This window comes from Protomyctophum bolini (genome assembly GCF_963924005.1).
Source record: "Protomyctophum bolini genome assembly, chromosome: 22".
Lineage (NCBI taxonomy): Eukaryota > Metazoa > Chordata > Actinopteri > Myctophiformes > Myctophidae > Protomyctophum > Protomyctophum bolini.
The window spans coordinates 2,671,231-2,686,458 of NC_137883.1; the positions used below are offsets into that span (position 1 = coordinate 2,671,231).

The 15,228-nt window shown below is 45.3% G+C and overlaps 1 protein-coding gene across 2 annotated transcripts in view; it reads right to left on the minus strand.

Annotated features, from left to right (window-relative positions):
• Window positions 1–865: 865 nt before the first annotated feature.
• rabgap1 (RAB GTPase activating protein 1) overlaps window positions 866–15,228 on the minus strand; it is a 154,774-nt gene continuing 140,411 nt past the window's right edge. For both annotated transcript variants that reach the window (XM_080756241.1, XM_080756242.1), the window contains 3 exons: window positions 9,349–9,420; window positions 7,785–7,985; window positions 866–3,699 (listed from right to left, as the gene is read on the minus strand). In XM_080756241.1, coding sequence (XP_080612367.1) covers window positions 3,577–3,699; window positions 7,785–7,985; window positions 9,349–9,420 — 396 coding nt within the window. In that variant the 3' untranslated portion in view covers window positions 866–3,576. The remainder of the gene's footprint in view (window positions 3,700–7,784; window positions 7,986–9,348; window positions 9,421–15,228) is intronic.

The window sequence follows — 15,228 nt, forward strand, 5'->3', positions numbered from 1 at the left end:
CACACACACACACACACACACACACACACAGAGAGAGAGTACACAACCTGATCCAGCCCTTAACGGGTGTCCTTGAGTGAGTGATTGCCGGTGTGTGCGAGGCCTGCGGTGACCCGGCCGTCGGCGTGACAGCGGTAAGTGATCCGGTGACTGATGGCCCGTCCCGCTGCGCTCTGAGCGCCGGCCGCCATACTCGGGGAGGGTGTCTCTGTAATGCATGCACGTGTGTAATGCATCCGCCTGCTTTTGAGATGGGCGTGTGTGTGTGTGCGTACTAGGGCTTTAAGCAACTAGTTGACTATTCAACTAGTCCACTAGTAAATCCACTTAGTCGACCTGGCTGGTATTAGTTGACTAGTAAACGTTTCCCCCCCCGCCCCGTTTTTGTAGGCCTCAAGATCAGCTATAGAATGCTAGATTATAGTCACCAATGTGCACAGTTTGTAAATATTTAAACAAATATGAAATATCATAAATAAAAATAAAATTATAATATATATATATATTTTTTTACATAATGTGTAGTTAAACGACTAGTCGACTAGGCAACTAGTCAACTAGTAAAAATCCCTAGAAGTGAAAGCCCTAGGCTGTGTGTGTGTGTGCGCGCGTGTGTGTGTGTGTGTGTGTGACGGGATTTAATGACGGGTCCATTTGGTTCCATTTGTACGCTCTCAGAGTTACCCCCCCCCCCACCAAATATTTTTGTCCTAAAACATAGCTGTTCTACCAGCATACATAGGTCTGCTTGTCCAGTGAAAACGCACCCACACTCAGAAGAACCACTAGCCAACGGTATAGGCTACGCTCTATCACCTAACACAACAGAGTGTGAGGCCGTGTGACCCCCCCCCCCCCCCCAGTCAAGGTCATAGTTCAGAGGTCGCCGAGCAGCTGGCTGGCGCCTGGAAAGGTGGAGGAAGGGTTCAAACTTTTAAAGGTATGTCATGTTCTCTCGGGCACTAGATTGTATGCTCAAGTGCCAGAGAGAATTATGAGTTTGAATGTGTGCGTGTTCGCGTGTGCTTATACTGTACTGTGACGGCCACATACAGTGGGGTTCTGCTTGTTTTTGGCCTGCAGGTCAAATCAGGATCTCTATAGGTTTTCCGTAGGTACCTCTCAGTACTTCTTCTCAGCCACACCCCTAGTCCAACCCCCAGATTCTTAGCCACATCACCCTAGATATAGACGTATACAGGTTATAGTCGAATTTGAGTCATTGCGAGGACACCGTCTGTTGATCCTCGCGAGGAAAAAGTTAGGAAAAGGTCCAGATCGGGGGCTATACGGTTAGGTACAGGAGGAGGCATTTAGAGGGCAGGTTTAGGCCCCGATTCAAAATTTAGTTTCATACAAGAGTGTCGAGAAATCGCAATCATATAACGTTGGTGTCCTAAAATTGTTGATGTTCTCACAAGTATAGTAATACAAGCATGTGTGTGTGTGTGTGTGTGTGTGTGTGTGTGTGTGCGCGCAGTTCTCTCACCGAGGGCCTCTAGAACCAACCTAGACCCTGGGTCCGAAATGTTTACCGTGGGAAAAACATAAGGTGCGTTTGATTTACTATGCCATTACTATTGTAGCCATTTCTTTAGTTTCCATTGTGCTAAATAAACAAACCTCAAGTATGTTTCAAATTGAATTTGATGATACGTAGGGAGGAAAGTATAGCACACCCGTTACTCGGAACTGTTTCGCTGCTATCATCATCAAGCTTTGCATCAAAGGCTCTCGTCAACAAGTTCACTTTCTCGGCGTCACGCACATTACACACACACACACAATTAACCACGTTAAACCCCCCGGACACCCTATTTTGGGCCAAATTTGTGGAAATGTGCAAAAAAAAAAAAAAAAACATAAATCAACTTTCCTTTTGAAAATAGCGAAAGCACACAAACCCCGCAAAGCTCACGAGGCGACGGCGCTGTGAGCCATTTCTCTCGTAGACCCGTCTGCTTTCGCCCATGTGTCACACGCGACAAATTATAACAGGGCTGAAGTGGTTAAAACATCGCAAAGACCAGACTATTTGAAAACAAAAACACTTTAGAATAACTATCCGTTATAACTAGTTAATAGATCATTCATAAACGGTTACATAATGAGTCAATGAGTCGTTAAGCATTTGATAATCCTTAACTGACTATTATCAAATGCTCAGCAACTCATTAGTAACTCATTAAATAATAGTTTATGAATGATCTATTGACTAGTTATAACGGATAGTTATTCTAAAGTGTTACCAACATTTCCCCTTGCAATCTTGTTACACATTCATAACCTAATATAGTGCTTAATCTTTCACCTGGATTCTGAAGCTTCATTTTACCCACCGCCGTACGACGGTGTTGTGTTGTGTTGTGTGTGCTGAAGACGGCAGATCTCATCTGCACTTCACGACACTGAACAGCACCATACGACACTGTTCAGTGCCGTGACAGCGCCCAATAGCGTCGCACGACACTGTTCAGTGCCGTGACAGCGCCCAATAGCGTCGTACGACACTGTTCAGTGCCGTGACAGCGCCCAATAGCGTCGCACGACACTGTTCAGTGCCGTGACAGCGCCCAATAGCGTCGTACGACACTGAACAGCGTCGTACGGCAACGTAGGACATCAGGCTTCAACGCTCCTCTCTCCCCCGTCTCGTTTAGAGACACATTATAGACATAATAATAATAATAATAATAATAACAGTACGCACGGACGTACATCTGCACAAAACACAGTTCCATCGTTGTCTCGCTTCATCGTTCACACGTGTATACATACGTGCACAATCACACTTTGATACACGCACACGGACGAACACACACACACTCTTCACAGATCGACAGGAAACAAGCATGCAGAGTGAGCCGTCGTTCGCACGTATCCCTCTTTACATACATAAGCCAGCCTCTCCATACACATACGTATAATACAGACAAAAAAAAACGGTCAGTTCGGGGGAAAAGGCGTCCATCAGCTCTCGTACCTAAAACAAGGCTTGTGTTTTGTTTTTAGTTTTTTTTGTTTTTTTTTAATGGAGTAGTTTTACTTGTGCCAGTAGTTTAGATGGAGGGGGGGAGGGGGGGGACGGGGACGGGGGGACGATGGGAGTGTTTCCTTCTTCAATCCTGTACAGGACAGAGCTTCCATTTCCCTCCTTTCCTTCCCAACATCCTTTAAATATCAGTAGTAGTAGTAGTACAAAAGAAGACGAAAGAAAGAAAGAAATCTACGAAGCGTTTAGTTTTTTTTGTTTGTTTTGTTCCTCATTGGTTTTCCCCCCAATTTTCTTTCTTTTGACCAGTTGAGAGAGAGAGAGAGAGAGAGAGAGAGAGAGAGAGAGAGATGAAGGTGAAGAAGAGGTTTTGATAAGATGAAGAAGGCGCTCACACAGTCTATAGTCCTGGGGAACTGTCAATGTTCAAAGTTAAAGTTCCACAGGTACAAGTTTAGGGGGTCGGGAGTGTTCAGGGTGTTGTTAAGGGTTAAACCTGTCTGGGGTCTGGCTACAGCTAAGTAATGAGAGAGAGAGAGAGAGAGAGAGAGAGAGAGAGAGAGGGGATCTTTTGGGCCATCAGGTTAGGTGGTTTCCTTGCCCTGGGTCCCGGTAACGGTCTTGATGGAGGTGAGAGTTCGGTTGAACCATGTCTTCTTAGCGGCCTGCACCTCGTTGAGAGCCAGACCCAGGTGATGCTCCAGGTCCTGGAAGAGGAGAGAGAAGGGAGAGAGGGAGGGAGGGAGGGAGGGAGGGAGGGAGAGAGGGAGGGAGGGATAGAGGGAGGGAGGGAGGGAGGGAGAGAGGGAGGGAGGGAGGGAGGGAGGGAGGGAGAGAGGGATAGAGGGAGGGAGGGAGGGAGGGAGAGAGGGAGGGGGGAGGGGAGGGATAGAGGGAGGGAGGGAGAGAGGGAGGGAGAGAGGGAGAGAGGGAGGGGGGAGGGGAGAGATAGAGGGAGGGAGGGAGAGAGGGAGGGGGGAGGGATAGAGGGAGGGAGGGAGGGAGAGAGGGAGGGAGAGAGGGATAGAGGGAGGGAGGGAGAGAGGGAGGGAGAGAGGGAGGGAGGGAGGGAGGGAGGGAGGGAGGGAGGGAGGGAGGGAGGGAGGGAGAGGGGGAGGGAGGGAGGGGAGGGAGGGAGGGAGAGAGGGAGAGAGAGGGAGGGAGGGAGGGAGAGAGAGAGGGAGAGAGGGAGGGAGAGAGGGAGAGAGAGGGAGAGAGAGAGGGAGGGAGGGAGGGAGGGAGGGAGGGAGGGAGGGAGGGAGGGAGGGAGGGAGAGAAGGAGAGAGGGAGGGAGAGAGGGAGAGAGGGAGGGAGGGAGAGAAGGAGAGAGGGAGGGAGGGAGAGAGGGAGAGAGGGAGGAAGGGAGGAAGGGAGGGAGGGAGAGAGGGAGAGAGGGAGGGAGAGAGAGAAGGAGAGAGGGAGGGAGAGAGGGAGGGAGGGAGGGAGGGAGGGAGGGAGGGAGGGAGAGAGGGAGGGAGAGAGGGAGGGAGAGAGAGAGGGAGAGAGGGAGGGAGGGAGGGAGAGAAGGAGAGAGGGAGGGAGGGAGGGAGGGAGAGAGGGAGGGAGGGAGAGAAGGAGGGAGAGAGGGAGGGAGAGAGAGAGGGAGAGAGGGAGGGAGGGAGGGAGAGAAGGAGAGAGGGAGGGAGGGAGGGAGGGAGAGAGGGAGGGAGAGAGGGAGGGAGAAATTGAAATTTTACTAGTTGCCTATAGTTTACTAGTCGATTAACACTTTAACTGCTACAGGTTCTAGCGGACCATGGCTTACTGGTGCTGAAGGGTTAACATGGGCTTTTTGAACTTTTTGGGGGGCCCACAGCGAGGGGCCTCTTATAGCGAGAATCACACCGCATAAATCAAAAGAAAGCCCAACTTGTCAACTTCAATTTAAAAAAATAATTATGATTCTACCATCTTCCATTCTGGAGATATTGACCTTTTTCTAACACCTGCTTTTGCCTGCACGCTGCTTGTGAAAAAAAACAACAGAGATATGGAGGCCTGAAGTTGACAGACATTTCAGTTCAGTTTTTTTAGTTCAAAAGACCGATATAAAATTGAGCACAAATAATATCCTATACAAACCATATACTGAATGAAAGCCCTGAATGTCTACTTTTAGGAGGAAAACAGTACACATTGTACACATATACAGCTTGTCACTAATTGGCTATTGAATGCAGCTTGCGCCCACCAGAGAACTTTAGAGAAGGCATGGACCCGAAGAACTATTATTCACAAAATAAGGCCTATAGCGACATGTACATACTATATACCGTATGAAACAGTAGACTCTCTGCTTTCATAAGAAAAATACCACCCAGAAAAATCACACCCCTGTGAAGTGAGCAGTGCAATTGCACTGCTCACTTCACAGGGGTGTGATTTTTATTATTATTACAGTATTAGTATTTTTCTTATGAAAGCAGAGAGTCTTCTGTTTCATACGGTATATAGTATGTACATGTCGCTATAGGCCTTATTTTGTGAATAATAGTTATTCAGGCCCATGCCATCTCTAAAGTTCTCTGAAAAAGATAAGTTTAGAGAAAGCATGGACCTAACAACTAAATATTCACAAAATAAGGCCTATAGCGACATGTACATACTATATACCGTATGAAACAGAATACTCTCTGCTTTCATAAGAAAAATACTAATACTGTAATAATAATAGAAATCACACCCCAGTGAAGTGAGCAGTGCAATGTTGCACTGCTCACTTCACAACATTGCACTGCTCACTTCACAGGGGTGTGATTTTTATTATTACGAGTAAGACGCGCGAACGCGGAAAGCGAACGCAGATCGTAAATTGCAATAACAATTAGAATAAATTACAGACATGATCTGCAGGGTGTCATAGTTAGTGCTTGGACCACGCCAGCTCCATATATGGTCACAAAAGACGCCATCACACTCATGTCACCATGACTCAGCCATAACCATATAAGGAGTCCCCAAAGCAGGACCACGCCATCACACTCATGTCACCATGACTCACAAATCACTCAGCTCCATATATGGGCACAAAAGGGCCAGGTCCATACAGTAAGCGGGACAGACAGACAGACACACACACACACACACACACACACAGACAGACAGACAGACGTGATCTGCTAGGTCTCATAGTAAGTGCTCATTGCATTCGCAATTACAGTATTAGTTTTTTTCTTATGAAAGCAGAGAGTCTTGATGCACATATCTGATCATAAAACGGACTTGGAAACTTTCTTCTGCCTGCATCGTGGTCAGTCTCTCTCCTAAGTTGTTAGAAAATATATATCAGCCTCAATCGTAGCCCCATATGTGCCCTCTCCCTACGCTCATTGAACTCATTCTGTGATTCGAGCTACAATCGCAGTAACAGGGGGGGGGGGCAACTAGGCTTTGAGGAAATGATCTTGCATAATCAACATTATTGTCGATTGTCGTGTGCCGCTCCAAACATGTCCAGACATACCACTAACCTCATCGATCCAGTCTCGCGTATCTATAAGGTGAGACGCGAGACTGGATCGGATTGTGTCTGGACATGTTTGGAGAAAAAAAACAACGACGATCGTGGATGGATGCGGCAGAAGCAGAAGCAGCACGCAACGTGTTTGGAAGAAGAAAAAAAAACGAGAAAGCACCACCTGTCGTTGCAAGACAAACACCCGTATGTTGCTGATAGACAGATAATAATCGATCCGATTATGTCCTGCCGTTCATTTTATCACATTAGGTGCAGGGCAGGCTGCTCGACGGTGAGTTTATAATAGCCTGTTGTAACGAGAAAGGGGGCTGGATGGTTGGATGCGGCAGCAGCAGAAGCAGCACGCAACGTGTTTGGAAGAAAAAAAAAACGAGAAAGCACCACCTGTCGTTGCAAGACAAACACCCGTATGTTGCTGATAGACAGATAATAATCGATCCGATTTTGTCCTGCCGTTCATTTTATCACATTAGGTGCAGGGCAGGCTGCTCGACGGTGAGTTTATAATAGCCTGTTGTAACGAGAAAGGGGGATGGATGGATGGTTGGATGCGAGCAAAGCAACAGCAGCAGCAGTACGGCTCGCGATCAGCGACCAACGTATCATGGCGGTCCCTCGATAATGATGTGCAATCTGTCGATGACTAACTCCACATGTGTCTGGCAAACGTTATGAAATCAATTATATACGGGCAGAGAGCAAATCGCGTTGTATCTTGTTCCGAGAATGAGAGTGCAAGCCTTGCAGTTGAAAGCAGTGGGGACTCGGGAGTGGGGGGGGAACTGCCAATGCGATCCAAGAGGAAGAGACCCCCCCCCACCATTCTCCCTCGGGAGAAACCATGTAGAAACAGGAGGGGAGGGGGAATCGAGTGTATTCACACACACGAGCATTGTCCCATCCATTTTAGATCCCCTGACATCTGCGTTGGTCTATGCCGGACGGCCGTCTCCATTACGTCGTACGTCCTCGCATAGACCAACCAATAGGCGGTGCCAGACGCTTCTCAGACCAACACCTCTTTTCAGCAGGGGGGGGTTTTAACTCTTTTTAGAGCCGATCGGTGTTACATTATGAGTTGTCCGGGCGCAAATATAGTTGAACTATAGTAATCAATAAAAAAACGTTTTTTGGACCATAAAACGTATAAAAACGTTATGCGCTTCTTAGGGGTGGCTATAATAAAACGTTTAAAAACGCTTTCAGCATTCTATGTGTTAACTACCTATTATGTAAAAAAAAACCAATTTTTTTTTTATATATTTGTATATAGCCCTATAGCGCGTCGCACAGCCGCGCGAGGCGGCACCGTACCTGTATTTTACACTCTGCCTCCACCAGTTGCAGCTTGGTCTGGGCCAGCTCCAGCTCCATCTCTCTCAGCTGGTTCTTGAGGCCCTCCTTCTCCTCGTCGGTCTCCTCGGGGCCCCCGGGGGTCGCCGCCCCCGCCGGCGGGCGCACGCGGCCGTCCTTGTTGAACAGGCCGCTGCACTTCTCGCAGCCCTCCACTTTAGACTGGAGTGGTGGGTGGGGGGGACGGGGGGACATAAGAGGGGGGGACGCGGTAAAGAGAAAGAGGGTTTAGAGAGAAGATAACACAGGCTAAGTGCTGCTGACACTTCCACCGGCTCCTCGTCGACAGTGGCGCGCACAGACATTTTTAGAGGGGCAGGTGCTCACGTGAAAAAAAAGGGCACCTTGTGCACGGCGTGGAACCGGCCCCGGTTGCCTTAATAGTGTGAGATTTATAGATTTTGGGGCATAAATAATATATTAGGTTTTTTTTGTATCAATAATTGATCAATGTCACAATGGTCCACATACCGTACACTGTATTTTTCCCCCCTTTTTTTTCTCCAAAAGGGCACATTGCTATTTACATAATTATGTTTTGGCATTGCCCTTCTATCAAAGGTTTTGTATAGCAACCATTGTTGGTAAAGCTCTTCCCAGCTGCCCCAGCCCTCTTTCTCATTGGTTATATATAACCCAAACATCGCATTGACCTTTCAGGACAAACGCATATTATTAGCTGCCTCAACTGCTGCTATGAAAACAATTATCAAAAAACTGGTTTGAACCGACTGTTAACTTGAAGAGAAATTGGCTTAATTGCTTTTCTGACGTTTGTCTACTGGAGCGTTCTACTGCCAAGATGAATGGCGCCATGACCAACTGGTCCAAAGCTCTTGACGCAATTCAATTCATCATTGAATTGATACGTTAGGTGGGTTGTGACCAACGGTTTGCTTTTGGCTCCCTTGTCTGTATCTGTAGCCCTTGTACTGTACTGCACTTATTTGTCTTGTCTCGTCCTCGTCTGTGCTTGTCTTGTACTGGACTGTAGTATCTGTATGTTTTTTTTCTGTTGTTTATCGTTTTCCTTTTTGAACAAAAGGATAATCCTATTGTATTTTGCTGACTCGAGTTACAGTATATTTATATATTAATATCGATTTTGTTTTTGTCTTTAACGGTTATTTGTTCTCCATTTCTTTCCCCCTTTTGTATTGTCTTTGTTTCATTGTTTTAGCTGTCCCTGTGTACAGTATAAGTCCACCTATATGTGCATTGGTGATTTACATGTTTGTCTTGTTAGAAAATATATACAAAAAATAATAAAAAAGGGGCAAATTGCTGTCCAGAAGGGCAAGGGCAGGTGGTGCTCTAGCACCCCCTAGTGTCTATCTGTGCACGCCACTGCTCGGTGAGGACAGAGCTTCTTAACGTCATGGCCTGGAGCTCCGAGTGTGCAATTGGAACCAAGTGTTGTGAATGCAACACACACTTTTTTGGAAGTGCATGACCTGTGTGTGTGTGTGTGTGTGTGTGTGTGTGTGTGTGTGTGTGTGTGTGTGTGCGCGCGCATAACACTGACCCTGATCTTCTCCAGCTCTCCCCGAGTGGCCGTCTGCTGTTTCTCCAGACGTTCGCTCAGCTGGGAGCAGATCTATAGAAAGCAAACACACCAAAACACACAGATATTTGTTGTTGTTGTTGTTGTTGTTGTTGTTATTGGCAGCTTAGCATTCTGGGCGGGAACCCCTTTTGGTGTTTCAAGGATTACGTTATACTTTAGCTATTGAAAAATAGCTGATCTACAAGCTCACACGAGCTTGCAGGTCTGCTATTTTTGAAAAACCGTGAAAATGTGGCACAAATCTTTGAATATTATATACTTTTTTTTTTAAACTCAAATGAGGGGTCCCTGGAACGACATATTGTCAGATAGAGGTCGGTGGCATATTACATATAATTTCTGGCGTCCTTGACATGAAATATTGAGAACCACTTCAGAAAAAAAATACATTCTTTTAATTTCCAATTAATTTCCAATTACTGAAATAACGTTGAGCGGTGGTGAGTAAAAACAAGAGAGAAGGGCTGGAGCGGTGGCGGTGGTTCGCTCTTCACCGCGGCCGGGTTTTTACAGGGACAAACTCACCAACATTGCAGCTGTGTACGGAAAGCTTGAATTATTCTCTTTCTCTCCTCAAAGTGTTTGTTTCATAACAATCCACTGTAGACATGTTATGAGCTACTTTGTGTCTTTTTCTAAGTGCTGGAGTTTGGAAGTGCTCGTTAGATATCCCTCGACTGCCCATGTGTGCCACCTGTTTTGAATTAGCACACAATGCAAGGGTGCTTCCAATCTCTGATGGAAACATGGCCGCGGTCTGCACAATGGTCAATTCCTACGAAACCTTTACAGCATGGTTCCTGGGGGTGAGCAGTCTATAGAAGGTTTCATGACCTCAGTTTTATTTTTTTCTTCTTTAATCTTTTAGGTTTTAAGATTTCAATTACACCCACAAAACTTTAGACATTTTAGTTATTTTTAGGTCTGGAGTTTTCTCTGGGGGTTGGAAGCCTTTTGAGCTGCAACGAAAACAGGCAAAACGGCGAAAACAGTGCCATCTGCTGGCAAAATCCCATCAAACATAATATGGGATTTGCAGGCTGTGACATCACAAACGGCAGGGAAATCAGAGCACTTGTTTGAGCCAGAAAACCCCCAGACCACAGAAAATCCATTTTTAAATATTTGTATGTCACAATCCCTTTAAGAAGCCAGAATGTGTGACCGGATGACTGCTATTAAACATGTTTTGGTGTGTGTGTGTGTGTGTGTGTGTGTGTGTGTGTGTGTGTGTTTGTGTGTGTACGTGCGTGTGCGACGTGCGCGCGTGCATATTTTGCACATTTTGTTCATTCATGACCGCCCTGCAATTATATGTTGGGCAAATAATGCTTCCATCAATATGACACGATTTAAAACAATACATTTTGATTATAGCCTAATTATTATCTAACTAACTGCCAACTAATCGTCTGTAATAGAGAATGTTTTATTACAAACAAACACGCACATTAACTACAGCAGTGATTCGCAAAGCTTTTCATTTCAATTAACCCATTTTGGGGCGGGAACCCCCTTTTGGTGTTTTAAGCTAATATTACACTTCAGCTGTTTTTGAAAAATCGTGAAAATGTAGTGCAAATCTTTGAACAGAGCGAACGTTTTTAACTCAAATCTTAGCTTCTTGGGGGGGTGGGGTCCCTGGAACAACATGTTATCAGATGGGGGGGCGGCGGCCAAATACAGACATTTTTGGGGGTACTTGACATGAAAATGTTGACAGAAACTGTCAAGAAAACTGTCAGGATTTAGAAGACATTTGTAGAATCGTCCTCAGGTCTAAATGGGTTAACACACGCACACGGCTAACAAACATCAATGGAACATTAGCCATGGAACATGTTATCCTACTCCCACTCTGCCGTCAACAACACATTATACGCGTCGCTCTTCCTATTCTCTCCTTTTTTTCTCTCTATAGTAGTGGTTTTCTCAACCAGTGGTCCGTCCGTACCGTGTGCTCAAATACCCAATAAATATTGAAATACATGAAAGGGGTTGAAAACCACTGCAATAGCATTGTATATAAATGACACTGTACTGCAGTGGTATTCAATTGGCGGCCCGTGGGCAAAATGCGGCACGCGGAGCGCCCCCTTGTGGCCCCTGGAAGATTATTATTTTTTAATTCTGGGAATAATAAGAGGGCTAATGAAAGTTACAGGTATGGTGTGCGCGACATGAAGTGTGAGATTACCATAATGACAGTAATCCTTAAAGGACCACTTCACCACTTTTCATATAATATCTCCTCGGGAGGTGGACGCTTTTCAGACAGGGCATTAGTCCGACATTCATCCGCATGTCGGACTAGCGTCTGCTCCCGTGCTTTTTCTGAACTACGTGCTGCACCCTGTCCTCACATTTGGTTCCATTTGTACACTCTCAGAGTTATAGGGCCATAAGGGTCCATTTGGTTCCAAACCATCATTTCCCTGCTATTCCAAGTAGCATATACCTGTATAGACATTATTATCCTGCTCATTACTGTGCCGAAATATACACACCCCCCCACACAAGTCATTTCACGATATTGGTTGCATGCTGAAAATAGCCGATCTACAAGCTTGTAGATCAACTATTTTCTCATAAGTGTAAAATCAGTCATTACGACGACATCAAGGTCGACTAAATCAACTGTAGATTTAGTGGACTAAAATCTTATGACATTTAGTCGACTAAAACCAGACCATTGCAGGTAACTAGAATGTGACTAAAACTAAATTAAAACTATAGAGACTACGACTAAAACTAAAATCAAAGTGTGCCACCAAAAACAACACTGGCTGGCACTTCAACCTAGGCACGTCATCCCGATCCGATCATTTGAGCATCTGCCCATTCCGATTTGTCCCCGATCCGATATTTGTATTTTATAGAACACGTTTATGCCATATCACAATAGTACAATATCCCAAATCACAGACAAATATTTCCAGTCTAATATCATGATATGTATATATATTATATTGATACTAGCGATGTCCCGATCAGGTTTTTTCGGCTCCCGAGCCGATTCCGATCATTCGAAAATGACGTGATCGGCACCGATTTCCGATCCGATCGGGACAAACCCTAATTACCGGCACTCCCTTTTCAGCGAGACAAGACTTACAAGACAGCCATTTAAGAACAGACACACAGTAGTACATCTCTGCTGTCGGGAGGAAACCTCATAACTCCAAAATGTTCATTTTTCAGGAAATTAAGAAAACCTTATATTTTTTAAAACAAAGCAACGCAGCCTCATCAAAGTTGGTGTTGTAACTTTATATATTGTCAATTACTTCCATGAGAGGTGGGAGAGGTGGTGGAGTTAGTTGCTTTTGCAGATTTTGAGGGTCCAATGGAGTTAAGAGGTTTTGTCCAAAGCACTTTTTACTACTTTCCATTGGATCAATATTTTCGAAACAACGGATTTATGAGGTTTCCTCCCGACGACATAACAACAACCCCCTCATGGAAAAAAAGAGCCCTGGGCAAACAAGTGCATACAACCTTCCTTGACACTGACAGCAAGAGGAGGATCTATGGATACGGTGAGCCTGTAATAAATAATACATATACTGTACATCACCCACATGCCTGTGAACCGCCTAGAGTGTCAGATCTGCCTGAACCTACTGTACACTTCATCATGAACTGGGTTCCACACGTCGGGGACACCTATTCTGAGAACTGCTGGATGATAACCCAAAGTGTTGTTAAAACCAGATGAGAAATTGAGTGGCTCATCTGTGGACCCGCGGACTCATCAGCATAATTACTGCTCTTACCATGAAAAGAAAGAAGAAAAAAACACTGATACGGTTTTGCGTCCCAACACAGACTTTTAACAGGTCAAAAGGGAGGGGGACCCTGGTCAACTGAGGGGGACTTTTAACTCAAAAACTAAAATAACTATCACAATTGCCAAATTGTCATATACTATAAGTCAGAGGCAAACAGTTTCACAATATGTATCTGTGGAACAGAGTCATAATATAGTCAAGAGATGAAATGTAACTTAAAATGTGATTATTTTTGGTGGGTCCCCAGTTCAAATGTGATTATATTGGTGGTAAGTAGCCCTGCCAGGCCATGAGGCCTGTAGCGTGAGGCAGCTTGGTGTACAAGTACACCCCCTGGACATGACGCTAGTACGTCACAGGGACTATATTGGTGGGTCCCCAGTTCAAATGTCATTATATTGGTGGGTCCTCAGTTCAAATGTCATTATATTGGTGGGTCCCCAGTTCAAATGTCATTATATTGGTGGCTCCTCAGTTCAAATGTCATTATATTGGTGGGTCCCCAGTTCAAATGTCATTATATTGGTGGGTCCTCAGTTCAAATGTCATTATATTGGTGGGTCCTCAGTTCAAATGTCATTATATTGGTGGGTCCCCAGTTCAAATGTCATTATATTGGTGGGTCCCCATTTCAAAAGCAATTATATTGGTGGGTGGGCCACACGCCTTCATGGGTGGGTCACACATCTTCATGGGTGGGTCACACATCTTCATGGGTGGGTCACACATCTTCATGGGTGGGTCACACATCTTCATGGGTGGGCCACACATCGTCATGGATGGGCCACATGCATTCATGGGTGGGCCACATGCCTTCATGGGTGGGCCGCATGCCTTCATGGTTGGGCCGCATGCCTTCATTGGTGGCCCACGTGTCTTCATGGGTGGGCAACGTGTCTTCATGGGTGGGACATGTGCATTCATGGGTGGGCCACATGTCTTCATGGGTGGGTCTCATGTCTTCATGGATGGGCCACATGTCTTCATGGGTGGGCCACATGCCTTCATGGGTGGGCCGCATACCTTCATGGGTGGGTCTCATGTCTTCATGGGTGGGCCAATTGCCTTCATGGGTGGCTCATATGTCTTCATGGGTGGGCCACATGTCTGCATGGGTGGACCACATGCCTTCATGGGTGGGCCACATGTCTTCATGGGTGGGCCACATCTATTCTCAGAGCATTGTTGTTTAGTTAAATGATCAATCAACAATGAATCGCTGTACCAAAGATTATACCATTAGCCTGCATGTATCAAGAAGCCCTATTTGTAGCCACACAACTGTGATCCAAAATAAAGCACTCGACACTGTATTTAAATCCTCTGCTAAAAGCCTGGTTGTTTATGCACAGAGATGAGCAGTTTATAGGGAAACTGCTCATTTATCCCTCATCTAGGAAGGCTTATAGGCCATGTCTGGCTCAAATGCCACAGAAGAGAATTTTGTATTCACAGACACTGAAATAGTGTGAGCTATTTGGAGAATAAATTCCACGTATCTCGGCTGCAAAATAATGCTGGCATCATACAGCTTTCCTGGACGTATCAATCTGAGAAGATTGAATCCTGCCGTTCCATCTCCTCTTTCCTCTGGAGAGATGTTGTTCATTTTCTCCCTTTCTTTTCCACGCCTTCTCCTTCCGTCAAAAAAAGCGTGAAACACATAGTGTTGTTGCAGTCGGGTGGAAACCTTGTATGTCCAAAACTGTTGCTTTTCAGCAAATGGACAAAAGATAACTGGTTGTTCCAGTGGATCCAATGTTAAATATTTACAATTTATTTATTATTAAAGCTGCTATAAGCAATAAGTTTTAATGACCTTTTTCAATTATTTTTTTCTAGGAGCCATTTACTCATTGCTGGCTGTCTGAATACAAACACATAAATATAAAAAAGGTAATTAAAATGTTGACATATTATTGCTTATAGCAGCATTAAGAGCTAGTAATTATTAACAAGCTCACAACACATCACAATGTAATAACCTGTGAGCCTGTAGATTGCCTATTTTCAATAGTGTTGTACAGGGCTTTCATTTATGAAAAAA